Source organism: Tachysurus vachellii, chromosome 12 (assembly GCF_030014155.1).
Source record: "Tachysurus vachellii isolate PV-2020 chromosome 12, HZAU_Pvac_v1, whole genome shotgun sequence".
In the NCBI taxonomy this organism is placed as follows: Eukaryota; Metazoa; Chordata; class Actinopteri; order Siluriformes; family Bagridae; genus Tachysurus; species Tachysurus vachellii.
This window is the reverse complement of record NC_083471.1, coordinates 18788487-18813576: the sequence shown is the minus strand read 5'-3', so window position 1 is coordinate 18813576 and position 25090 is coordinate 18788487. Positions and strand designations below refer to the sequence as shown.

Sequence of the window (25090 nt, the reverse complement as noted above, 5' to 3'; positions counted from 1 at the left end):
TGGCATCTTCTTCCATAAAATAAGATTTTACATTATAACATTTTTTAACAGCAGAACCAGGCAAAAAGAATAAAGAATAATAATTAAAAAAATTCAATGTATATATATATATTTAAGGATTTAAAAGTGCTGTAAAACTACTAAATTGATCTTTAACTCCCTCTACTGGTCATTCTTTGGAAGTGTCTATTCAAACACTGCTTTATCTGGATTATTGTGGTCAGGGTTGTTTTGGTCATGGAGCTTACTCTGGGAACAGAGGCATCGCCTGTGGTAGCTAGTTAAAATCTTACATGTATTTGTTTCCTCCTGTTGACAAAAGTACACTCAGTGCTTAAAATAATACTACAAATGAGAGTCATTTACTACGAAATTTCATTTTTGTCGTTTTAGTAAAGAAATGAAGAAAAAGCAAACATGAAATCCACTTAAAGTTTATTAAAAGCCCAGTTAAACATTAGAATACTGAAACGGCATTTCCCCTACTTATTTGTTCCATTTTGTACAAATCACAGTGGTTCAAAAAGTATCACAAAGGTTTCATTAAAACAACATTTTTGCGGCATCTGCAAAACATTCTGATTGTTGCCTTTCTTTCTTTCTGTCTTTTTTTATTCGATTATTAAAAAAAGCCCTTATAGAGTGTTGTGTGTGCTCATTTTTTGTTTCATTACATTAACAGCAATATCCAAAAAGAAGTAAGAAGTTAACACAAAGTGCTTAATGGTGTAATAGTGATATAATAATTTAAAGAGAACAAAACAAAAGGAAGAATGGTCATCAGATTTTATTCAGTTGCTGACTGCACTCCAAAATCGAGGTGGCCTTGAGACGGAGATGCACACTAAGTAAACCTGACAGGACCATTAATGTTAGAATTGGCATGTTAGTTTAAAGAAGGCCACTTCCACTGAATGTGAGAGCTGTATAATCAAAATTAGGATAATATTAACCCCTTTGCATATTATTATTCCCCACAGCAGTTTGTATAAGATGCATGAAAAAAATGCAAAAAAAAACCCCCAATAAAATAAAAAATCTAAACCACAAACAAGTAACGCTCTGTCTTATGAAGTCACTGCATGTGAAACACAAGAGTGGGTTTTACCCAAAGAAAAATCCTGCAATGAATCAAAATCATCCTAATTCTAAAAAGGTACGTATACAAAGAGTGAGGTACAGAAAATGAGGAAGTCACAGTTGGAAGAAAATAATAGCAAGAAACAATTTGGAGAGGGGATGCTGAATCAGAACGGAAACAGCAGCACAGGAAGAAGCATGTGCAGCCCTTGGCTTCCCGATAACGCAGAAGTCTTTCCATCACACCAGAAAATGTGTACTGCATAATAAGCTGCGTTCAATAGTTCTCATTTGCGTCCTTAGAGGGCATGAGCGTCCAACTACGACGAATACTGAAGGCTGTACGTGCTTTCCCACAGCTGTACCAGCATGATCATGTCGAACCCAAAGCATTTATTTCCACTCAGTTCAGCAAAAACAAACAAAAAAAAGCTGGAAATATTTGATACGTGAAAAGCAATGAAAAGGATGCAGCATAAAGACAGGTTCGAGAAACAGTAAGCAGTGCTACATAACGTCCACAGGCACTGAAAGTAAGAGGAGGAATGCGGTGGTCAGCTGCCCGGCTAAGTGCCTGTGTGTGTTTATGCGTGAGCACACGTGGTTATCTTTACAATTATTCAACATCTAAAGGCAGTAGTAAGAGGCCCTCTTTAGAAAGGCAACACGATTATTTTTTTCTTAAAAAACAAAAAACAAAACACAAACCAAAAAAAAAAAAGAATCAAAGGCACAGGTAATGCCAGGATACAACAAATCTGAGCCCTATGGAGCATTACTATTGCAACCTTTGGGGAAGTATGATTTTTTTTTCCCAACAAGGACATGACAAACCAGATAAAAACTGTATATAAAATGGTGGTAATAATTTCCTCTAAATGTAGCACGCTTTTGTATATGAGCTCATATAGAAGAATAGACTAATGACAAAGTGCACACTTCGTTGATTCGTTACAACAACCATACACATGACTGCATGCAATCATGTCTAAGAGACCATTCTTCATGCACATTTCCTGTAACCGTGCATCGCTTTCCATGTTACAATGTTAAATTCAGGGCAAAAACAAAAAAACAGGAAAAAAGTTTGTTTTTCACAATTTAGGCTAAAGTGCATAGGCTGTTACACTGTTAATAAGGGCTTATCAATTGTTAGTGCTGTCGAAAAAGTCATGATAACATTTTCCCCACATCTGTTCCCCAAGCCATGATATCTTTTCTAATAATACTCATACAATCACCAGAAAACCACCCCAGAACTACAGAAACACATCGTTATACTGTGTCTCTTCTTAAAACCTAGCAAACTTTGAAAAGGCAATAACAATAAAGCACACAGGTTACAGGATATACAAAGACATCATTGCCTTCACCAACAAACACTGAACACAAACTGCATGGAGCTAAAAATGTCCACCAGTTATGGAAGTAAATTTACCATGCTACAAAATGTAAAGTGTTTTTAAAATGCTGGAGTTCAGGAAACAGTCATGCTCAACAGATCCAGACAGAAAATATGTTAAGGGAGAAAAATAAATAATACCAATAAATTGCCCAAATCACCACGGCAACACAGCTTTTTACCTTCAAGAACAGAAACACACCGTATGTGTAAACACTAGAACTATTTCCAACTTGTTTTTTACATTACTACTGAAGTGCTCGGTACTGAGGCAGTAATTAACAGAGCAACTGTAAACCGATAGTATATTTCAGTATATTTTGCTAAACAAAGGTTAATTTTAGATCAACAACTATGGCTTAATTAACTAAAATATCTAAATGGGACAGAAAGAGCTCCTTCCTTGTGTCTTTTTGCTATTTCCTTCCTTCCAAAGATCAGCTTCATTCACACTTGGGCCCGTTGAGATTCACTCGCATGTCTATTTCAGTAACTGTTGATTATTTGAACGTGTCTCTAGCGAGAAAAAGTCTTTCCACATCATATATCTCCAGCTAGCTACCACCGGCACCTGGGTGCAGCCTCACGGAGGTGAAAAACCTGAAAACCAAAAATAGCGGAAGGTGCTACCAAAAAAAAAAAATAATAAAAAATACAAAAAATAAGTTGAACATTTTTTTTCTGTTTTAACATTTACAAAAATAGCACTCATGTGAAACTGAGCTTTCAGGACATAGCGCCTTCTTCACCACAGCCCAAGCAAACAAATACCTAAATAACATTGATGTATATGGTGAATTAATTTTTGATATTGTAACAGGCACAGGGCAATAAAGATCACCAGATACAAACAACACCACTATGTGTTTAAGAAATACTTGATACTTGATTAAGGGACAAAACTGGAGAGGTTACAATCAGTGAACTGTTCTATGTTACCACATTAATACCACATCAGTAAAATATATACTAATAGCACAAAGTCCATCATCCATTTTGCTACAAGCCTTTCAACTGAAAGTCATAAAGCTTTTTAAGGTAAAAAGGAAACAATCATTTAGCCAACACCTTTGCTTTCTTAAATAGTCGAGAATTTTTTCTTCTTTTTGTGTAGGATTGTCACACAGAATATAATTAATTCCAAAAGCAAAATAAAAACAACCACTGTGAGAAAAGATTACCATCACTGTGATAATTAGTAATTTCAAGCACCAAGTGAAGGTATTATTCTGTGGTCTTATATTTCCAAATTAAAAAAATAATAATAATAATAAAAAAAAAAAACACACACAACACAACACAGGTGCTGAATCCCAAACTTCTTTCTGTCTGCAGAGGTAGAACACAGCAGGCTAGACGGAGGCAAGCTAATTTAGTTGTGTTAGCAAAGAGGAGGGAAGGATAAACATGGCAACCTTATTTTTGGTTATGTTGCAATTGATTAGATTAAAACTACAGGACAAAAAATCTTGAAAGGTTACTCTCATATAAAGGTGGAAAACCATTAAAAAAAGGCAAGAAAACTGGATTATATTCCTTGGTCTAAAGCATTATACAAATGGATTAAACAACACTGCCTCTAGTGGCGTGGTGAAGTAGATACAAGTAAAAAAAATCAATCTTGCTAACTGTCAGAACGAAAGCCTAATCTAACAGCTTTTATATTGAACGCTAATACTCCCACGGCAGTGGTAGAAATATCATTAGATATAAAATTAAGATGTTATGTTTTTGCACACCAGAATCATCTCTTTGGTGCTTTTATTAGAGCCTTCTTAGGTTAATGAGTGAAGCATCGGACCAAGTTTATTTAGTGTTCTGTTTCCGCCCACAGGCAACTTTAAGTGTTAGCAATAAACATTCTTGAGCCTCATGTATCAACATTGCATAGAAAAGGTTCTAAACAGTTTCATATCTGCAGTATATGAAAGCAAAATTGTGAATCATCAACGGGGAGCATGCATACCATATACACAAGTGTGCACTATAAAGCTTAATAAGTATCAGTTGTTCATAGCCGCTGTGCTTGTGCACTTCACTGCTCAGATAAACACAGACACACCCACTGTAAGTAAGTAAGAATCGCTTCAAAGGGTGCTTAAACTTTTACAAACAAATGAGAAATATTTGCAAAGCTGAGATTTTATCAATAAAGTAGAGAATAAGTAAGCTGCGCTGTTTAATATGTCTGTTGTGGTGTTATGAAAATACCTGCTATTTTCCCCATTACCCTCTAAAATGTGTCTGTAGGCAAACATCCTGGTTGAAAAAGACATGAACGGGCAGAAAAGGTATTGCATTTGTTTGCCTCATTTCACTCTCTTCAACATATGCCACAATTGATGACGTGAATTTATCGGTATTTGTTTGCACTCCAATACATAAACAAATACAAAAACCTAAGCAAAGGTTTGTTGATTAAATCGACACTCATAAACACAATTTCTTTCTGTCGGGAGTAAGCAATGTTGATAAATGAGGGCCCTTGAGTGGAGTTTCCCCCAATAGTGCCTCAGTGGAAAATTGCAAAAAAAAAACAAAACAAAGAATTAACATAAAGAGCTAAAAGGGGTCTACGGAAGAGCCGAGGAATTATTTTTTCCTCTTAGAGAGAATAGGCAAAGGTTATTCATTACTGAGGCAAAAAAGTATGTACCACAGTTCAGCTGGATTTACAGAATAACAAATCCCTGACGATGTTTTAGGTGCTAGGTGCAAGGTATTTGTAGCTCATATATGTTGGATCTTTTGGCCAGGAGAAGCTCATCACAACAGCACCATGCTTTATGCATGCTTGGGCGCCAGCGCCACGGATAGGTACTGAGGGGGTGAGTGAGTATGCGTGGGTTTGTAGTTGTAGCATAAGAATAACAGTCTTAAAAGGTGAAGGCAGATCACTGCCATAAAGACATTCCCTATGTGGTGTCCATACAAGGCCTCCACACTTGCTGGATTAACACAGTGAAACACACAAGACAGAATGGGAAATTCTCCCATTCAGCTGATGAGCTAAGAACTGCTGTATGTTGTATGGGCCACAGCTTTTTGCCTCAGGTTTGGCATCAAACCTGGCTTGATGAGAGAAGGCAGAAGCACGGGGGCGAAGATGCCCCAGACAAACGTCCATCAGCCAGGATGCACACATTGGACACAGACATAGGTCTTCCCAGACTCAGCTGTGAGTCTTGAGGCCGAGACAGGGAAAGCGGTTTGGGGTGTGGATGGTGGTGGTTGTCAGAAAAGGATGCACCCTCAGGAGATGTGGGGTGCAGAGGAGGACATGTGTCTCCAGAAGCACCAGCCACGCTTGGTGTGCTGTTTGCGCAGGATTTCTTCCTCACGCTCACGTTCCTTCTTGGAGCGGTTGTAGCGGTCTTCCTCCTTGAGGAACCAGACAGGGGGCCAGCGCTGCTTCTCAAAGTGCTTCTGATTTTCTGGAGAAGACAAGGAAATGAAATGTTCAGAGATATGGACAAATTTGATTAGCATTGAGATATATAGCAGGTATTGGGTCTGTACCTGGAGACATGTTCTTCATATCTTTGGGGAACTTGCGACACACACTGTTGTAGTTGGTGCAAATGTGATGGAGGCACCAGGCAGAGAGCTGCTTGGCATTGTGGAACTACAGAAGATACACAGAAAGGGAGACAAAGTGGAGTTGGCATAAGGCATCAAACAGTGATTTTTAACAATGCGGCTCATTTGAAAGGCAATGACTGGTCATCCTTTGAACTGGAGTTACAGTGAGCTAGGAATAAATGTTAATTTGGGGGATTAATGTGTTTTTTTGTTACCTGGCTACTTCAGTATTCAAATCAATGTGCTTAACATAATAATCTACTCTGAAAATGGTCTGTTTTGGCACAGAGCAAAAATGAAGATTACCTGAGCCATCTCTAGGTAAGCCAGCACCTGTCCGTCAATGTCCGCTCCTTTAACTGCCCACTGCAAGAGCTCTTCAACCGCATGTTGCTCTGTGGATCACAACATACCCCAATCCCCCCTTTAATACCTTGTAAACCTTTGCCTATTTAAGTCCTATTTATGGACTGTGAGCGTGTGGAAAATGTGTCTGGAAAACCTGCACACTGTATCTAAAAATAACCAGTTTAAATAACCTCAGGCAACATATATTTATATATAAGACATCTGAATTAAAATGTTGGTATAAAATTCTTTTATATCCTGTGGGAAGAGAGTTTTTGTGCTTTTTTCTGCCAAAAGCCTCTAAGAAATAGTCTTTTTTTTTTTTTATCATCTTCCTGCCGAAACCAAAATGAACCAAGCACTGGCAGAGATGACATTTCAAAAGACCCATGAGAAAAAGAGATGCTTCAGGGGCTTTACTGAAGTTAATAAGCTCCTAGCCCAGGTATAGCCTACGTACTTGTACAAAACCTGTGCAACCACACGAGTAAAGGTCAAAAGAATCAGTCTGTATTTAAATGAGGAGATTGAGGTATATGTATGTCATGTGAAAACCATGCAAATTTTAGGCACTACCATCTTTCATTTATACAGATGCTATTGGACAATTAGGGCAGATGTCCTCTTGGACCATTGCTTAACAGTCATGTCAAATCTTATCCTGTCCAAACTGTATTTAAAATATCAGGCTGATTTTGGCACTAGTCTGACTGCTAGACCAGTACAATCTGAAGTAGTTTACTATATTCTTTAATAGTTAATTGTAATCATTTTCTGAACGCAGTAATACATCTACCTGTAAGAGCCACAAGGCGGGGCAGGCAAAGCCGGTTGGCTAATATTATGAGGTCAATTGGCTCCAACTCGGGGCAAGGTGTGAGCAAGCCACAGTACAGATATTCCAGCACAGCTCTCATGCAGGCAGTACTGGTATCGGGTATGGACACCTGATGAAAGAGATAAACAAGGAAGAACAAAATTGAAATAAATACATTATGAACTGCACATATTGTGAAAATATGAAGGGATCTGTGCAAATTTGTGGATGTTTATTCATAGCTCATTTCCAGCATATGGAAACTCAAGGGGCAGACTGATCCAGTAGTGAAGCAATCTGCTTTTCATCTCTCACTGTTGACTCCTGCTTGGTCCTGGCACGCACCCAGAAGAGAGGGCTTCATGATGACTACCAAACATGAATTTCGAGGACAAGTGGTCAAGAGAGATTGAAGGTGAACATATGTGACAGATTATGGGATACAGAGAAAGAGAGAACCAGTGGCCACTGCGAGGGGCCTTTCAACCTTCAACAGCACTGCATGAAACTATTGCCATTCCTGATCTGAAGCTCTGGGCAAATAATTCTGTAGGCGTTACACCATTGGAGACATGACCTCTGCATTAGCCAAGGCCAAAAATACAGCCCACAGGCTCAACACTTATCAGATAATAATGAAGAAATTGAGAGTGTCTCCATTTTACAACAATATCACAATCACCCTAAACACCTGTAAACACATCATCTACTCAAATTCTTCCCTATTTCCTGCTCAAAAGCTCAAAGATTAAAGACAGGAACTCTTTTCATTCTGTTCTTGATTTGGACTTGGAAGGAATGCCGAACAGTGGCAAGCACATGTAACTTTAAGTAGACATCAACAATGTGCCAGATCTAACTGTGGCAGTCTTCTCTTCATGCTGTCACTTTTCCCTAAGCTGGCATTGGCACCTCTGTGAATTAACACAAGATGAAGAGAGTTTAACTGCCTCAGGAGGTGCCTATCCTTAAGAACCAGAAGTTTCACATCGGTCTTCAGAACAGAATCTTTCACTTCTACTGGCATCATGAAGAATTTCACAGATGACACTAGGATTATCATGCCTCTGGATCTGGCATGAATCCAGATCCTTAGAATGACTGGACATGATTCAATGACGATAATGAATTCATGCATAGTCAAGCATAGTGGAGACATAAGACATGCTAGATAACAAAGTCAGAGACAACAAGGTGGGGGGAAAATTAGACAACACCAGAATAGCTCAGGGGTCCTTTTGAAGCCACAGGGGTGCCCACATCTGCTTGACTAAGAACCAATTAGCAGAATGTCAGCCTGACTGTGGCCTTTAATTACAACAAAAGGGCAAAGAGTTAAGATGTGCAGTAGTAATTCAGAAGGTGTCATCCAGTCAAAGATTCAACACTGGATGATCTGGATGCTTTAAATAAGATCGAGCAGCGCTTTAAGCCTTTATTCAATCCAACACTCTTACATCCTCAGTTATCCTCTCTGCTGAAACAGATCAGGTTCCAATGCTATCATTCACAATAACATTCACATCTTCCTACAGGAATAATTACAAAAATACAGATCCAACATATACATTACAGCATAAATAATGAAACTTTTCCTTTTTCCAGTAGTGTATTTACAGTACTTTACTGTAATGTTCAAATATATTGATTTGCATGGACAAGTATTACAGTACAAATCTTGTTTAAACATTTTCTATTGAAATGACATAAGTATTTAACAAATAACTGTAAACAGGGTCAGAAGAGAAAGAGAAAAGTTGGGACAGACTATCACAAACCGCAGTCTGCATCATGCACCCAATTTTTCCTGTTTATCATCTTTCCTTTCACTTAAAATCTGACAGATTTTCACAGTTGAGCTTTCAAGCTTCCTCGCACTTTCTCACTAATCAACGCTGCTGTCACGAGTGTTGTTGCCGAGAAGACTTTTGATGCCTGACTGTCAGCCATACTTTCACAGAGCAAGCAGTCACACACAGTGCAACCAACGGAAAGAGACGTTCACGCTCAAGGGTTCAAACAGATAACTTTGCTTCTTGAAGTTTACCGTGGCTGCAAATGCTAAAATATCAGCGCACTTCATTATATACCAAATACTAAATCTTATCTGCAACACTGCCAGGCTTCAGAGGAAAAAAAAATCTCTCTTGGTTTGCAGCCTTCAGCCCTGTTTCTAGGAATGCAAAAAAGAAAGTGTAAAATTAGAGAAGGTGCACAGAAGTGTCTGAGTGTAGTAGGGTTATTAAATATAGCTCAGATTTGCGTAAAAAGCACTTGTCTATCACAGATGCACTCTCGCAGAGAATGTGTTATAAAACTACTTACAGATTTTCCAACAATTTTATGACTATTATTCATTCAGTGAACTAAAGACGCCCCTAAACTGTAGTGGCTCTCAAGGCCACCGAGTGTACTGCTTATACACAACACCATGCTCGGCTTGACACGAGACCCAGATCTATTGCAGCTCATTCTATAAATAGTGTAGAGTTCACTACAGTCGGTTGTCACACTGACTTGTGCCAGACAGAGCCTCAAACGAGACTGTGCTCACTGTTTACTTCTGGTTTTGTGTCACTGTTTAGTGTACAGCTTACATCATGCAAAAATGGTCTGCAAGAAAGGACAAGTGGATAGCTCAAAAAGAGTGGTGAGAATATGGACATGTCAAAAAGAGGCCTTCAGAACACTGATCTGTGCAGGCTTTGTGTTTGAAGGAACATTCAGTTAAAGGCATAGAAATGACATTCAAGTTGCTGAATGATGCCTCAGATGCCTTCCGTTGCTCCACAACATCACAATTATTTTAACAACACAGCATATTGAAAACTATGATAAAGGATCAACTTTACTAATAATGGCAAGTAAACTGAAGGTGCTTAATCATCAGTGATGCTGCAAAGAAGATCATTCTACGCTGCTATATAAACAGATTTACCTTTTTTTGGCTACATGACATTACACAGGTGGCTAAAATTCTGCTCTACGTCTCAGTGATTGTCATTAGAAAAGGACATACATAAAAACAGGAACTTGTATTGAGAAAACGTCAAGACAAAATTTGTTTTGAATCCTGATAATCTCTAATTGCCCTACTTAAAAATGTGTGTTCAGGATATAACAGATAGACTCAAGTTATCTGTGCTCATAATGAATATTAGCGGTAAAACATTTGCATGTTCATCTTGTAATGGAACAGCTGCAATGAAGTTACCTTTAAGAATGAGGGCAGTGAGTAAGTGAGTGAGTTTAATTGTACAACAGCTCTGCGGATCATGGATTGTGTTCTGTAATTTGTTTTACTGCAATACCTGTAAATTAAGTAGGCCAATCATTTTTAGCCATAAAAACTAAATGCTGCTTCACGAAGATTAAATGCTTCCTGACAACTAATAGCCTGGTAATGGCCGGAGTTAAAAGATGTATTTAATATTTAATCTTATTTGAATGCATCCGCTGACTGAATATGCACCTTAAGGCCCAGCATGGCTATTTTGTTCTCCACCACCTCGCATTGCTCTGTATATGTCCTCTCAGCAAATGCTGTCAGAATACAGAAGTGGCCAGCATCTCATTTCTTGCATCAGTTCCTGGTCTGGCTGTAAGTTTAGCTCCCTGTAATGCCTGAAACACTATACACGGTCTTCTTATTCTGTTGCTGTTCAACGTGCCAGGATACCTTGAGTTCCTTTACTGGTTCTCTCAGGTTAGGACAGTCCTGGAGCCCGGCCCATGAGGAGTTTATCTTTCCAGAATTTGAGATGACAGCTAGTTGTTCATGAAAAATAAATGTTGTGAATAGGGGAATTCTAACCTGGACTATATACGATTCACACAAGTTAGTTCTAATATAAAAGTATATACAGTGGTGTGAAAAAGTGTTTGCCCCTTCTTGATTTTTTTGCATGTTTGTCACACATTAATGTTTCAGATCATCAAACAAATTTAAATATTAGTCAAGTAAACACAACATGCAGTTTTGAATGGTTTTTATTATTAAGGGAAAACAAAATCCAAACCTATATGGCCCTGTGTGAAAAAGTGTTTGCCCCCTAAACCTAATAACTGGTTGGGTCACCCTTAGCATCAAGAACTGCAATTCAACGTTTGCGATAACTTGCAATGAGTCTGTTACAGCACTGTGCAGGAATATTGGTCCACTTATCTTTGCAGAATTGTTGTAATTCAGCCACATTGGAGGGTTTTCGAGCATTAACCACCTTTTTAAGGTCATGCCACAGCATCTGAATAGGATTCAGGTCAGGACTTTGACTACGCCACTCCAAAGTCTTCGTTTTGTTTTTCTTCAGCCATTCAGAGGTGGACTTGCTGGGTGTTTTGGATCATTTTCCTGCTGCAGAACCCAAGTTCGTTTCAGCTTAAGGTCACAAACAGATGGCTGCACATTGTCCTTCAGGATTTTTTGTTATACAGCAGAATTCTTCCAGGTCCTGTAGCAGCAAAACAGCCCCAGACCATCACAGTACCACCACCATATTATATTGTTGGTATGATGTTCTTTTTCTAAAATGCGGTGTTACTTTTATGCCAGATATAAAACACCTTCCAAAAAGTTCAACTTTTGTCACGTCAGTCCACAGAGTATTTTCCCAAAAGTCTTGGGGATCATCAAGATGTTTTCTGGCAAAACTGAGACAACAATACCAAACGGTTTTCAGACGGCCATTTTGTGTGTCGGCCATTTTGAATTTTCAAGTTAAGTTCAGTATTTTACGAATACAATGCAGCAGCGGCGCTCGGCAGCGGTTTTCATCTTGGACCTGCCATGCAGGACATTTTTGCCCAGTCTCTGTCTTATAGTGGAATCATGAACACTGACCTTAACTGAGGCGAGTGAGGCCTGCAGTTCTTTGGATGTTGTTGTGGGGTCTTTTGTGACTCCTTGGACGACTCGCCGCTGCGCTCTTGGGGTAATTTTGGTCGGCCGGCCACTCCTGGGAAGGTTCACCACTGTTCCATGTTTTCGTCATTTGTGGATAATGGCTCTCACTGTGGCTTGCTGGAGGCCCAAAGCTTTAGAAATGGATTTATAACCTTTTCCAGACTGATAGATCTCAATTACTTTCTCTCTCATTTGTTCCTGAACTTCTTTGGCTCTTGGCATGACGTGTATCTTTTGAGGATCTTTTGGTCTACTTCACTTTGTCAGTCAGGTCTTTTTTAAGTGATTTCTTGATTGTGAACATTTGTGGCAGTAATCAGGCCTGGGTGTGGCTAGAGAAATTTAACTCAGGTGTGATAAACCACAGTTATGTTTTAACACGGGGGCAAACAATTTGTCACACAGGGCCATGTGGGTTTGGATTTTGTTTTCCCTTAATAATAAAAACCTTCAATTAAAAACTGCATGTTGTGTTTACTTGCGTTATGTTTGACTAATATTTAAATTTGTTTGATGATCTGAAACATTAAAGTGTGACAAACATGAAAAAAAAATCAAGAATCACACCACTGTATAATCATACTACTATGTTACTTGGAGTCAATGAAGTGTACTTTCAGGCCAGGAAACACCAGAGTGCACACAGACTTCCTGCCACTGCAACTTCAGCTGTGTGCCAAACAAAGATACGAACATATGAAGAAGAAACTGAGGCCTGAGGATGAGGATGCCTTTATATTGCGCCTTGTCTATTCAACACAATTTTCATTAGAGAATACTTTTACAAAAATAAAATCTGCTTGCCAGCTACTGTATATCTCCCCAATCATTATCAATGAGAAGGACATTTTGCTTTTTACCCCCACGAACATATTCACTTAATATCCTATAGACTTCAACAGTGTAAAGTCAAAGTACAAAAATATTTTAGGTCTATTTATTCTAATGATTAAAATCCTTTGATCCAATGTCACATACAGTAGAAGAGGATGACCTCTGCTTTCAATTTATTTCTTCTAAACGTTTTGTCCTTATTCTTCCTCAGAGACTGTGTTCTTTCATTGGTGTGTAATTCTTCAAATGCAGCACCCTTCCATTCACATAGGACACGGTGCAGAATCCTCAACTTCACCACAACATTTACAACTAGCTGAAGCACTCCATCATTCCACAAAGGTTACAGAGTGTTACCTACTGGTAAAACCTTCCCTAATGGAAATAAGTTCAAAGTGTCCTCCCTAAAACCCCCTGGCCACAGATAAAATGTATTCCAAATTTATGCAACAAGATTTAAAAGTATCTCTGGAGCATCTGTTGAATTGGGCTGCTTTCAATTAAAAATAAAAGCTTAACAGAGGCACAGCATAAAAAAAGACAGTGAAGTCGGCGAGATGATAATAGTGAAATCTCTCTCAGTAGTGCTTTGTGAACTTCAAAGTCGGCAAGACCAGACAAGACCCAGACGTCCCTAATTTCTTTCCTCAAGAGATTTCCAAACACATACACAAAGAAGACATCTTTGCATGCATTTTAGTGTGTGTGCATGTTCCTACTGTCCTATGACCTCCTGTGTTTTAGACTTTTTGGGTCAATTTGCCCAAATGCTCCTCTTGTGGGGTGCCAAGTCCAGCAGGATGCATCAGTCGTCTATATAGATGTGATGGTTTCTGGCTGCTGGCATTGCAATGTGGGTCAGGTTGCCATGGCAGTAGCCTAATTTCAACTACTTGTGCCAGTTACTGTTAAAGATTTTATAAAGCCCTTGAGAATTGGGATTTAGTATCAAGTACCTTTAAGGGACAGTCAGTAAAATGTCAGGAAAAGTAAAGGATGGATATGAAAGGATAGATGGTTGGATATGACCTTTAACCAATGTACATTAGGTTCATTAAAGAAAATGACACGTCAATGCTTCTGATCAAGTTACGCTTACCTCCTCAATGTAGCTCTCCATGAAAGACCCACGGAACATGGCCGCCATCCAGTCGCAGCTGGAGATGAGCAGAGGCTTATGGGCAGGTAGGTAGCCATCATCCAGTTGGAACACCACATCTAAAACCATTCGGAAAAGAGCACACATCTTGGCGTGTGTCACAGAGTCGGGGCTACAGAGGGGGAAGACAAACAGACACAGAGAGACAGACGGAGAGACAAATAGACAGACAAACAAATAATAAATAGACAGATACACAGGGCTAATAAGAAGACCGAAAATAGTGAGGAGGGGCCTGGAAGTTGGGGCTAGATATGAAAATAATATGTTCATGAGTTGCATGAGGGGGGGCATTTTAATCTCTGAAAATCGGTGCAGTTTAGGTATTCTAAGATAAACAGATATGTTTTCAGCAATTTCAAATAGAGACACAGGCAAATGGAATGTCAAGCATATGTCAGTGCTCCATGTCAATATTTCAAGTTATTCGTATAGTATCTACTATATGAAAAACATAAATCTTTGTCATTAATTTTATTAGCAATAGTAGGAATAAACAATTTATTTGGAAAAGCTATGCCAAATATTACACTGACTGAACAATACAATAAATGTATCTTCAGGTCCTTGAACAAATTATTATTTAGATCTAGAAATATTTCTTTACATTGACCAATATTAAGCTCACGATTATCTAGTGTGGAGGTTGCATGGTGATTAGTCATATTTAACAAGGCAAAATTCACACTTAAAGTAAAAATTACAGCTATCATGTGTGCCCCTGCTTTTTGGTGCCCCTCCAAAAATAATTTGCACCAGTCACCACTGATAACGTTCGCACAGCAAGCGTGAAAAGAAGGAAAGCATCTAAAGCAGACAGTTAGGAGAGATTAATAATGATGGCACTGGTTGAACAGAGAAGCAAATTAGTCACACAGTAATATAAAGGAAGATGGTTAATCGTCATTAATGACAAAGACAAAGACACACATACAATACAGTACAAGACATGACCGACAGAAATAATACACAAATAACACTTAGCACATAAATCAGACAGACTTTGCAAACATAAATATATAACAATAAAATAAAGGAGTAACAATACCTCACCAGGAGACATTGGAAGCAATTCTATTGAAATTCAACTAATCGTAATAGAACTGCAAGTTCAACAAGTGAACTTATTTGTCACATTTATATATGAAATGATTCTACAAGTGATTCATGGCTGTAGACTAGTAGTAGATGTTACATGACAAAATTACAACATACTTACCTTCACTGGTAAGAACATCTACCAATAAGAACTGTTTTGAGTTGAAAATAATATTTATACACAAAATATGAGGTTGGAGTGGAAGCCAAACATCAGGTGCCTACCAGCAAAGGTGCCTTTACTCAGGCACTCTTTGATTCGGTTGGCCCGACGCACGTGGAAGGCTTTGGTGATTTCCTGGTTCATGAAGCTCTCACGGTTCAGCACATTGGCCACCATCATACGCAGATCAAAGACTTCTAGAAGCTCAGCAATGGTGGCCACCTGCATCAGGTCACTCCGGCCTTCATCTAGATGACCTGTGTACAGGTACTGCAGCACGGCCTGAGCAAACGTGAGAGACAAACCTCAGCAGTTCTAGAAATACACATGCAAGCCTATTTCCTCATACTAACACCACTATATTTCACCCTTTCCTTAATAAATTATTTAAACCATTTTGAATGGGTTTCTATGGCTCTACTATTCAAGTCTACTGCATTTATTTACATAACATGCACATTAACCACCACGAGAAAAAGGTTTAAAAAATTATGTTATAATAATATAACATTATAATGGAAATTAATATTAAATAAAGAAATAAATTCATAAAAGAAAAAAAATCTCTAATTATCTTGACTATTTTCAATATAAAAATAGTTTTAAAAAACTAAGGCATTCAATTGGGAGTCTGACTATTTTTTTATTAGATTTGGAATTCTGTGTACACTTTTATTAAAAATAAATTTTAGTTACTAAAATATATCAGACATTCAGAGCCCTTAATAGTATATACAGCAGCAGAAATCGGGATAATGATACATGTTAGATTTAGTAAATTGCATCTTATATTTTCCTAGCTTTGACTTTCCATAGGAGTGGACAATAGAGTTGAAAATGCACAGAAGTTAAAAATGTTATTATTACATATAAGTGCAGAAGTAGATGATATTGTCTTTTTTAAAAAATTGTGTTTCTTACCCTGAAAGGTGCCTCCTGAATGAGTTCATCCATAGACACAACTGTCATGAGTCTTGTTCGACCTGTTACAGGGTCTTTCACCCTTTCCAGGTACACACCGAGGAACCCCCGTCCCCATCCTGAAAGTGGACGGCCGGTTCCCAGGGACCCCACTGGGTACTGGCCCCTGGCGGGGAGTGCATTATCACTTTGGGAAGTCCTCATTAAGCCCTGCTCCAGCAAAAGCAGTCTCCTGCCACCCTTGGTCCCCCCATCACCATCTTTATCAACGTCAAGGCTCTTGGCACGTCCTGCCTGCTCTTTGGCTCCTCTTCGACTTTGCTCCTCCTCCTCCCCGCCCTCCAGAGTCTCATCTCCATCCTTGTCCTCCTCTGTAGATCCTAGGTCCATGCTGAACAGGTCATAGAACTTGGAACAGGAAGTGGCTAGGTAGACTTTATGAGCAAAAACACGAGTGGCACCTTGGAGAAGGAACAGGACATCTGAGCATAGGGGCTGGCAGAAGAGAGAGTCAGGGCCTTCTCCATCCAAGGGCGGTGGGTCAGGGATACCCACTGCAGGTCTCGGTGGCCTGGGAGGCAAAAAGGGGGCCTGAAGAAGAGGCCGCTGGACCTTCTTTAAATGGGACTTCCAGAATTGGAGGTGGCGACGAGAAATCAGTGCAGCGCGGATGGCATTGTCAAAGACGTCCTTGACGCCAAACTGCGCGACAATGCTGGTTTCGTAGTAGGGCACCCCTAATTCTTTAGCCACCTCATGGCCTCGTTCTGGTGGAAGGATGTCGGTGGGTTTTATGGGTCTGAGGGCAAAAACGTGATAACCAAATTAAATACAAACTCAAGCAAAACAAACGTTGAGAGGGTAATTCAAGGATAAAGGATATGGGTCATACTTTGCCAGTGGCCTACGAGCTCGGTTCACTGCATCTAAGTCAGCATAACGCAGGTCCAGCTGACAGCCCACCAGAATGATAGGGGTGCGTGGACAGAAGTGCTTAATCTCGGGGTACCACATGGTACGAACATGGCGCAGAGAGTTTGGGTTAGCCAAGGAGAAGCAGAGCACCACCACGTCAGATCTAAAAAATAAAAGTGCACTACTGAGATTTTGTAAAAACATGAACCATTTTTTTCTTCCGAGGTAAAATATCCATACATTGCCATAATACATACTTAGATCTCTGTGTTTGGGCTGATGTTGTTGTGAATCAGTCAGTATATGAACAAAGAAAAGGTGGATAGTAATCATATATATAAACGACAGTATGGCAGACAAAAATAAACATGAAGCATTTGTGCAAATAATGATTTCACACTAAGCTTTAATGATCCCATATTCTTTACAGGGGTTTCCCTATTCCTCCCTGAGACATAAACTAATGAGGTGTTCACAAACAGTTGTGTGCATGTTGCCAGGCATTAAGGAGAGCCTCTCACTTTTTTCAGATTTTCCAACATTATCTTTTCTCTGGCTTACCATTTAAGAAATAAACATAATTATATAAATCTTGTTTTTCTTGTAAATCTTGTAATTTGAGGCTGATTTGGCTGCTTTATTTCAATCTATATTAACATCCACATGAAAAAGGTCTGTGTCACTAACTGACTGCTGAGGTCAAGATTCGTGTGTGTGTGTGTGTGAATAAATCAAGGTATGAATTGTTATGCAAAACTTGCATGGGACAGTACTTTCCACATTATGAAGAAGTACTCTGGCTCATAGCCAGGTAAGCAACAGCTCCTTATATATTTGATGCTTAAACAGAATTGTTTACCCAATATAACACATACCAGTGGAGTCCTTCTAGGAATTTCTCTCTCATTGATTGGAATCTCAAATGCAAAGCAGAGAGAGACAGAAATATTGGCCACTCGCCAAGGCGGGTGCATGTTGGGTAACGGTTGATGAGTTGGTGCTGTTTTCATAACAGGACAGAGACATTAAACAGCATGACAAAATCTAGCACACAAAATCCTGCCCAGGCACAACAGCTGAGCTGGCAATGGTACTTAGACCCAAAATAGTATGCTTGCACTTTGGACATGTGTGACCAACACACAAGCACTGGAAAAGCAGTGAGATATGAACATTGTTTTCTTTCAGGCAAACAGAGAAATTAACCAGGATTTAACAGCTTTGAGTGCAAAAATGAAATAAACGCTCCAGCTATGTGAATCTCTATCTACATCTGTTACCATTGCAAATAATGGACATATTTACTTGTAATGAGAAGATGTTTACTGAGAGCATATACTGAAATATATACAAAAGACAATGTTTTTTGTTTCATAAACTAAACCCTACAGCCCTGCATTCTCCCTTTGGCTCAGCTTCCCTTTGAGATCCTACGCTAAACGCCCCTGAGCCAAAATATCGTTACTGATCTACAGATCTTTTAATAAGCTCCTCCACACGGCCCAATTATGGTGCATTACCAAGCCAACCAGAAGGATTATGTCAGAACCCAAATCTTTACAAGCCTACATGTGGTTTAGGAAGATGAGTGGAAATCGGAGCATAACAAGAGGTTAGACTGTAGATGGAATAATGAGAAGGGGGAATGTTGTGTCTCAGTGGAGCATAAATAAGCTTGTGTAAAATAATGAAATGTGGTTTTACTGACCTGCCATAAGCAAACCTTCTGTCTTTGTGATGGTCTCCGAATGTGTCCCACAGCCTGAGAGACACACTCACTTCATCCACCACATCTCTAGATCTTTCCAACACCTTAGGATGAAAGAGCATTATGTCCTAATTTATTTGTGATAAAAGGCAACCTGCTACAATGCTAAAATATTATACAACGTAATCCAACTAAAATTACGGACACTGAATCAGAAAAAAACAAATTAATAAAGAAAAAATACAGAAAAGAACAAAAAGTTGAAAAAGAAGAAAAAGAAGAAGTGTGTACTATATAGTTGAGGACTGTGTAAGAAATGTTATTATTTTTTTAAGTGTAATTTTTAAGAGTTGAGGCCACCCATTTCATGTACTGCTGTTTCCCTTCGAGAGGAAAAAATATATACTTATTATATTTGTATACATTCAAATACATTGTACAGACACCATAGGACTACCCACCTCCTGGCACACACGGTACTGGTCGATGGCCCACACGGTTGGCACGTGGGTGGCGAGCAGCTGGTACTGCGTGAGGGTGGCATTGCAGGCACGAGCACAAATAAGGCGGGTTTTTCCCACCGCGTTATCACCCACTACCACACACTTTATAGTCTCCACATTAGGCCGTTCATAGTCTGTGTCTATATCCATGGAGAGGGCCCTGAGAGAGAGAGAGAGAGAGAGAGAGAGAGAGAGATAAACAGATATGTATGAGGGGATCAAAGTCAAGCACTGGTTATAAATACCAATGTCTCTACTGGCACACGTAATGTACTAATGCCAGTAATGACTGGCACACGTAATGTACTAATTTGCCTGTTAATACGAATCAATAAATGATAGCACCATAAAGAAGCCTCTAATGTTTACTGCTGAATGTTTAATGGTGAAAAGCTTAACAAGGGTTCTATTTCATGTCTCCAAGAGAAAAACAAAGGAAACCACTAGTTTATGTACTCCTCCCAGGAAGCAACACAAACATATTTCATTTCAGTTTTCCCTTTTTCTGAGCGAGATAGCAGCCTTCCCGAGGATCTGTGAGAGCCAATGCTACTAACAGAGACCAAAGCCCAGTGGCAGAGTTTATTTTGGAAAAGTACGCAAGAGTCCCATCTGCTAATGTGGAGTCCATGAGCTTTTGTGCAACGCTCACACTCTCACACACACCTACTTAACTCCCCAGGCATTAATCCACACTAAGACAAGGAAGGAAAAAAAAATATTACCTACTTAAAGGATGCTGTTAGATTTGGCAACTGAGCAGCATAACAGTACAGGCTGTAACCTAATATCCATGACAACTAAAAAGGCTTTTGTAGAGTTTGAAATGATTAAGCAATGATTCTTATTCCAAAGCAAAGCATGAAAGTGTGTTAATAAGGAGCTGAGAGTCGTTAGATTAGTAAGAAAAGGCTAAACACACCTGAACAAGTCAACTGGATTCTTGTTTTCAAAGTTAAAATGAAAACATAGTGACTTACAAGAAGACTATCAAATTTAATTTGTATTGAATTTTTAAAAAAAAAAATCATGCTCCAGTTCCTTTTAGACTTCCAAATGTCATTATCCAGAGAGCTTTTCATTCACTGACATTTCTCCACTACACACTACATTCTTCCGCGCCCCACACCTTAAAAGCGTCCCTCATGCAAGAACGAACAAAGCGATCGCCTTGCAACGCTTTCCATTCAGCAAAGGATGCGGCTATCTGCATTACAAGCAGGAGAGCATTCTGAAATCCAGCTCTGATGGGCTTCCTAAAAAAAGCATCTATGAAAGATTAATAGAGCTGCTGCTTATTATGCCATTGACAAAGACGTCATTGCTGTGACCTGCTATGCCAAGCTGGGGGGGTTGTCTAAAAACAGCTCCTATTCAGAGGGACATATGAGCCATCTTTTCAGCCAGCGCATTCATCTCGTCTCATCACTCAAGGACGAGATGGCAAGACTGGCATCATTCACCAGAAGGCTGTAAAAAAAGAATAATGAAGGCGAGAAACACACCGGTGTTCAATAAGCTGTAATAAGTTCTCCAGAGTACGCATTAAGATGTGTCTATATTGTCTCAGTTTCTTACCCGGCTTGCTCGTTGCTAAATGAATCTATGAATCATTCTTCATCTTCCTTCCAGGATTTAATCAGTGTTAATAATAGTGATGGTCCAGTGGCATAAAATATCAAATCATGATATTTGAAAATATTTTCACAATACACCACCATGTGATGTAAACTGTCAAAAAATGTGGTATTTCCACAATTTAAAAAAATCAGGGTCATTTTTTTTACAGGTTTTTGTTATTTAACATCCATAAAAATGACATAACATGGAAACAAGCACCTAATAATACAAAATTAGATTTTAACATGTTACACGTCAAACGTTTGTAACGATAAAATAATATCAAACAGATTTTGTTTAAAAACTGTTAAAAGGCACACCAGTGATATTATCTAAATGCGTACTATAATATTTTTGCTAACGTTATTTATATTTGGACTCGCTGTGAAAATGGTGGTTTGTGATTTCCACCAAAATTCAAAGATGATGCAACCCCCCGGTTAGAAGTCGAACCACTTTAAGAATCTTTTCCTAGCCAAAGAACCTTTCAAGAATCCTTTTTTCTAAGAGTGTAGGAGGAAGCAGCCTACCTTGAGGTTTCCATTTCGAAGTACAGCCGTTTCACATGTTGCTCAAAGTAAACAAAAATTCTACTTTGTTCAGACAGGATAAGAGCCAACTGACAAGGATCAATGGTTAACCTGACTTTGTGCTAATCATTCTTGCGATGACTTAATATTGTAAAATTGTGCTAAGGGTAAAAGATAACATTCAGAACTTGAAGAATGCTGTAAAGGAAATATAATACGTAGTAGCACTGTCTAGATTTGCCTACATTTTGTCAATAAAAAGATTGAATCAAGTGTTTCACTACAACTCTGTCTCTCTGACAAGTGGAGAAAAGACTAAAGTCATGCTGTACTTATGTAATGCTTCCACGTTGTTATTTCCTTTTAATCCAGGACCATTTAATCAAACCTTTTGGGCGTTTTCTGATTTAGTGCTTCTAACGTTAGATGCATATTGCTGCTGTGTTTAGAACAGAAAGGCGCTTGCTACCTACGATCTCTGCAGGCCAGTAATCAGCTTAGAGACAGAGCAGTGTATGATGTAACCTAACAGCAAATACCTTTTACAGAGTTATAAAAAAAGCGAGCGGATATCAACCCCCTGTTGCTGTCTCATTGTCTCTCACTGAATAGCAGTTGTGTCAGGGATTGAGCTGAACGACGTGCATATGCTGGTTTTAAATAATGAATATTAAAAATACTGTATTAAGGATTTACGACTGTCCAGACAAAGACAAATACACTGATACCCCGTTGCAAGCAGATGAGCTGCGAACAAAAATTCCAGAAACCATACACCTTATGACCAGCATAGAGTTTCACTTCCATCAGCTGACCAACACGCTGTGTCACACTACAGATCACACACACACACACACACACACACACACACACACACACACACACACACACACACACACACACACACCGGTAGACACAACAGCTATCAGTCTATCTCTTGAGCAGGAATAGTACAGTGAGTCAAAATGCTCAGAGATTCAGTGGTGCATTTTGCTTTGTGCTTTGTTAGTGAACAGTGTAGAGAGACATGCACATGTTTGAAGCTGTCTAATGGGAAGTCGGGGGAAGTGAAGAGAGACAGAGAGACAGACAGAGAGAGTAATGAAGGAATGCAATGAGGGACAGCCAATGTGGGTAGGAGAGAGAGGAGTGAGAGAGAGAGAGAGAGAGAGAGAGAGATAGAAAGAGGCAGACGCCTACTCCATTCACAAACATTTCACAACCCACACAATAGTCCTTCTGCTCAATTCAACTGAGCCAAGCTCTGTTTCTTTAGACTTTATACATAAAGTTGGCGGTTTATTAGGTACACCTATTTTGATGTCTACGCTCATTAAACATTATCAAGTACACCTGTCACAAAGATATACATAAAGATATACTACACACACACACACACTTTATATAATATATACAATTACTGACTGTGCTAAGCATCTTGCATAAACTCTACTCTGTCCATGAAAGAGACCAAAACAGAGCCACTGCTGAACATAAATTATTTGCACGATGGACTAAATGACATGTGTGCTGGTTAAACACAATGTACACTGGGCACATCACTAGACCAATCCACCTTGCTGTTGTTTTAACAGCTCTCTGGTCCTTTATCAGAGATGAGTTTTTGACCACAGGACATGGATACCTTCTACATACAGTACATATGACACTGTATGTGCAATAAAGGACATATTCAAGATCAGGTTAAGGTGTTGAACTACTACTCAGAAAGTTGTGACTTCCACTCCCAGGACCCTCCAGCTGCCACTCCCGGGCCCTTGAGCAAGGTCCTTTACCATCAATTACTCAGTTGTACAAAATGAGATGAATGTAAATCTGCCAAATGCCATAAATGTTAGCATCTGCACACTGGAGTGTTTGTTCCAGTCATAGTAAAAGAATAGCTATTCTTGCATGGTGTAATAGCATTTTATTTAATTTATTTAAGGAAAAATACACAGCAGAAGGGATGATAACTTTTGAGAACAGGAGATCAATAGCTTTGGCTGGATTCACAAAATGTTATGCAAATAGATGCATACAGTGTGCATGTGGTCCAGCATGTATACAAGATAAGGTGAAGAATAAAAAATAACTGAGTTACATCTCAGGAGAATATCTTTATACTTGGCTAGATTGTGATAAACTGTAAAAATACTATTTATTAAAACTTGTATATATAAAACTACTAATAAAACTTTATAAACACACGTAGGGTAAAGACTCATCCAAATGAATGTCAAACTAAAGCAATACATTCTTCTAATGGACCTGTCTACACAGTGATATAAATGTTTATATCAAATGTAGACCTGCATGTTGTGAACATTATCTGCTGTGCTGTTTTGTGTCTCTGTTCAAACACTACATTAGAATGGGGATATGTAAAGATGGCCAACCAAAATGACATTGGTTGTTCACACACCTAATCACTAAAGTATGATCAAGACACCAATGTGGTGATCCAAATGCACTTTGGTATAATTTTGGATCTGTGACAAAAGGGCAAAAACAAGGAATATTCTTGTACCTCAATATAGGTTCTAGTAACTATAACAATATATAAGAAAGGAAACAAAGAATAAGTGATCTGTAAGGACAAAGAAATAGAAAGCGATTCACTCTCTTCTCAGTCTTCTATCAATCTCCAGACCTCGTACTAATAACCATTAAGACTATATTGAAATTGATATCCAGTCCATTAGAACTGTATTCTCTGATTGACTTAAAAACAACACGCAGCCCTGCACTCAAATGCAAGCATGCATGAAAAGGCTGAATCAGGATGTGAGTAAACAACATAGCAACCTGCCATGCAACCGTTCTGCAATGGTTATCTACGCAATACACTTCCAGCAATTGAGACCCTGTGGACCTCAGATGTAGATGCTTACCAAACATATACACACCTTTGCCGTGGAAAGTAAACTCAGCCAAGGACAGAGTAAGGCCCATGGGGTCTGGCCAGGACTCCTTCCTTAAGTTCCAAAACTGCAGCCAAAGTTAATTTAGAGGTTGAGTCGCTTTTCTTATCTGAAAAAAAGTGTGTGTGTGTGTGATTTATTGCAGTGGCATTTCACAATATCATCTTTGTTTGTGTAACCAATGCAGGTTATGCGAATATTGCAAGAACTTAACAAGCTATGTGTTCTTTTTTCCAGGAACTAGTTTTAATACTAAAGTGACTAGCAGTGGTAATGGTGTGTATTTTGCAAAACAAACCAAAGAACAGCAAGAAATGTAATTTTCTTTATCTGTAGGGGATACCCTGCTTGGGGTGCCATCCAAACTCAGGGCATAATCTCACTTACTTACTTACTTACACACACACATTCAGAAATGAAATTCGGTCTACAACACCTTGCCTTTGGACAGGGAAAGAAAACCGAAAGTAACAAAACGAAAACCCCAAAAGACAGAAACAACATGCAAACTCTACAGAAACCCACAACTCAGGGGGTGCGAGGCAACTGTGCAAAACACAAAATCACTAATGATGATGGGGGG

At 39.0% G+C, this 25090-nt stretch overlaps 1 protein-coding gene across 6 annotated transcripts in view; it reads right to left on the bottom strand.

Annotated features, from left to right (window-relative positions):
- Positions 1-418: 418 nt before the first annotated feature.
- Positions 419-25090, bottom strand: part of rhobtb4 (Rho related BTB domain containing 4) — a 38137-nt gene continuing 13465 nt past the window's right edge. For 3 of the 6 annotated variants that reach the window (XM_060882556.1, XM_060882558.1, XM_060882553.1), the window contains 10 exons: positions 19392-19593; positions 18931-19034; positions 17200-17385; positions 16308-17106; positions 15449-15668; positions 14066-14184; positions 7209-7359; positions 6371-6459; positions 6002-6107; positions 419-5916 (listed from right to left, as the gene is read on the bottom strand). In XM_060882556.1, the coding sequence (XP_060738539.1) occupies positions 5735-5916; positions 6002-6107; positions 6371-6459; positions 7209-7359; positions 14066-14184; positions 15449-15668; positions 16308-17106; positions 17200-17385; positions 18931-19034; positions 19392-19583 (2148 nt within the window). In that variant the 5' untranslated portion in view covers positions 19584-19593 and the 3' untranslated portion in view covers positions 419-5734. Of the gene's footprint in view, positions 5917-6001; positions 6108-6370; positions 6460-7208; positions 7360-14065; positions 14185-15448; positions 15669-16307; positions 17107-17199; positions 17386-18930; positions 19035-19391; positions 19594-21011; positions 21126-21583; positions 21738-24492; positions 24617-25090 lie in introns of those variants that run through there. The other 3 variants (XM_060882557.1, XM_060882555.1, XM_060882559.1) reach the window with 3 other exon arrangements.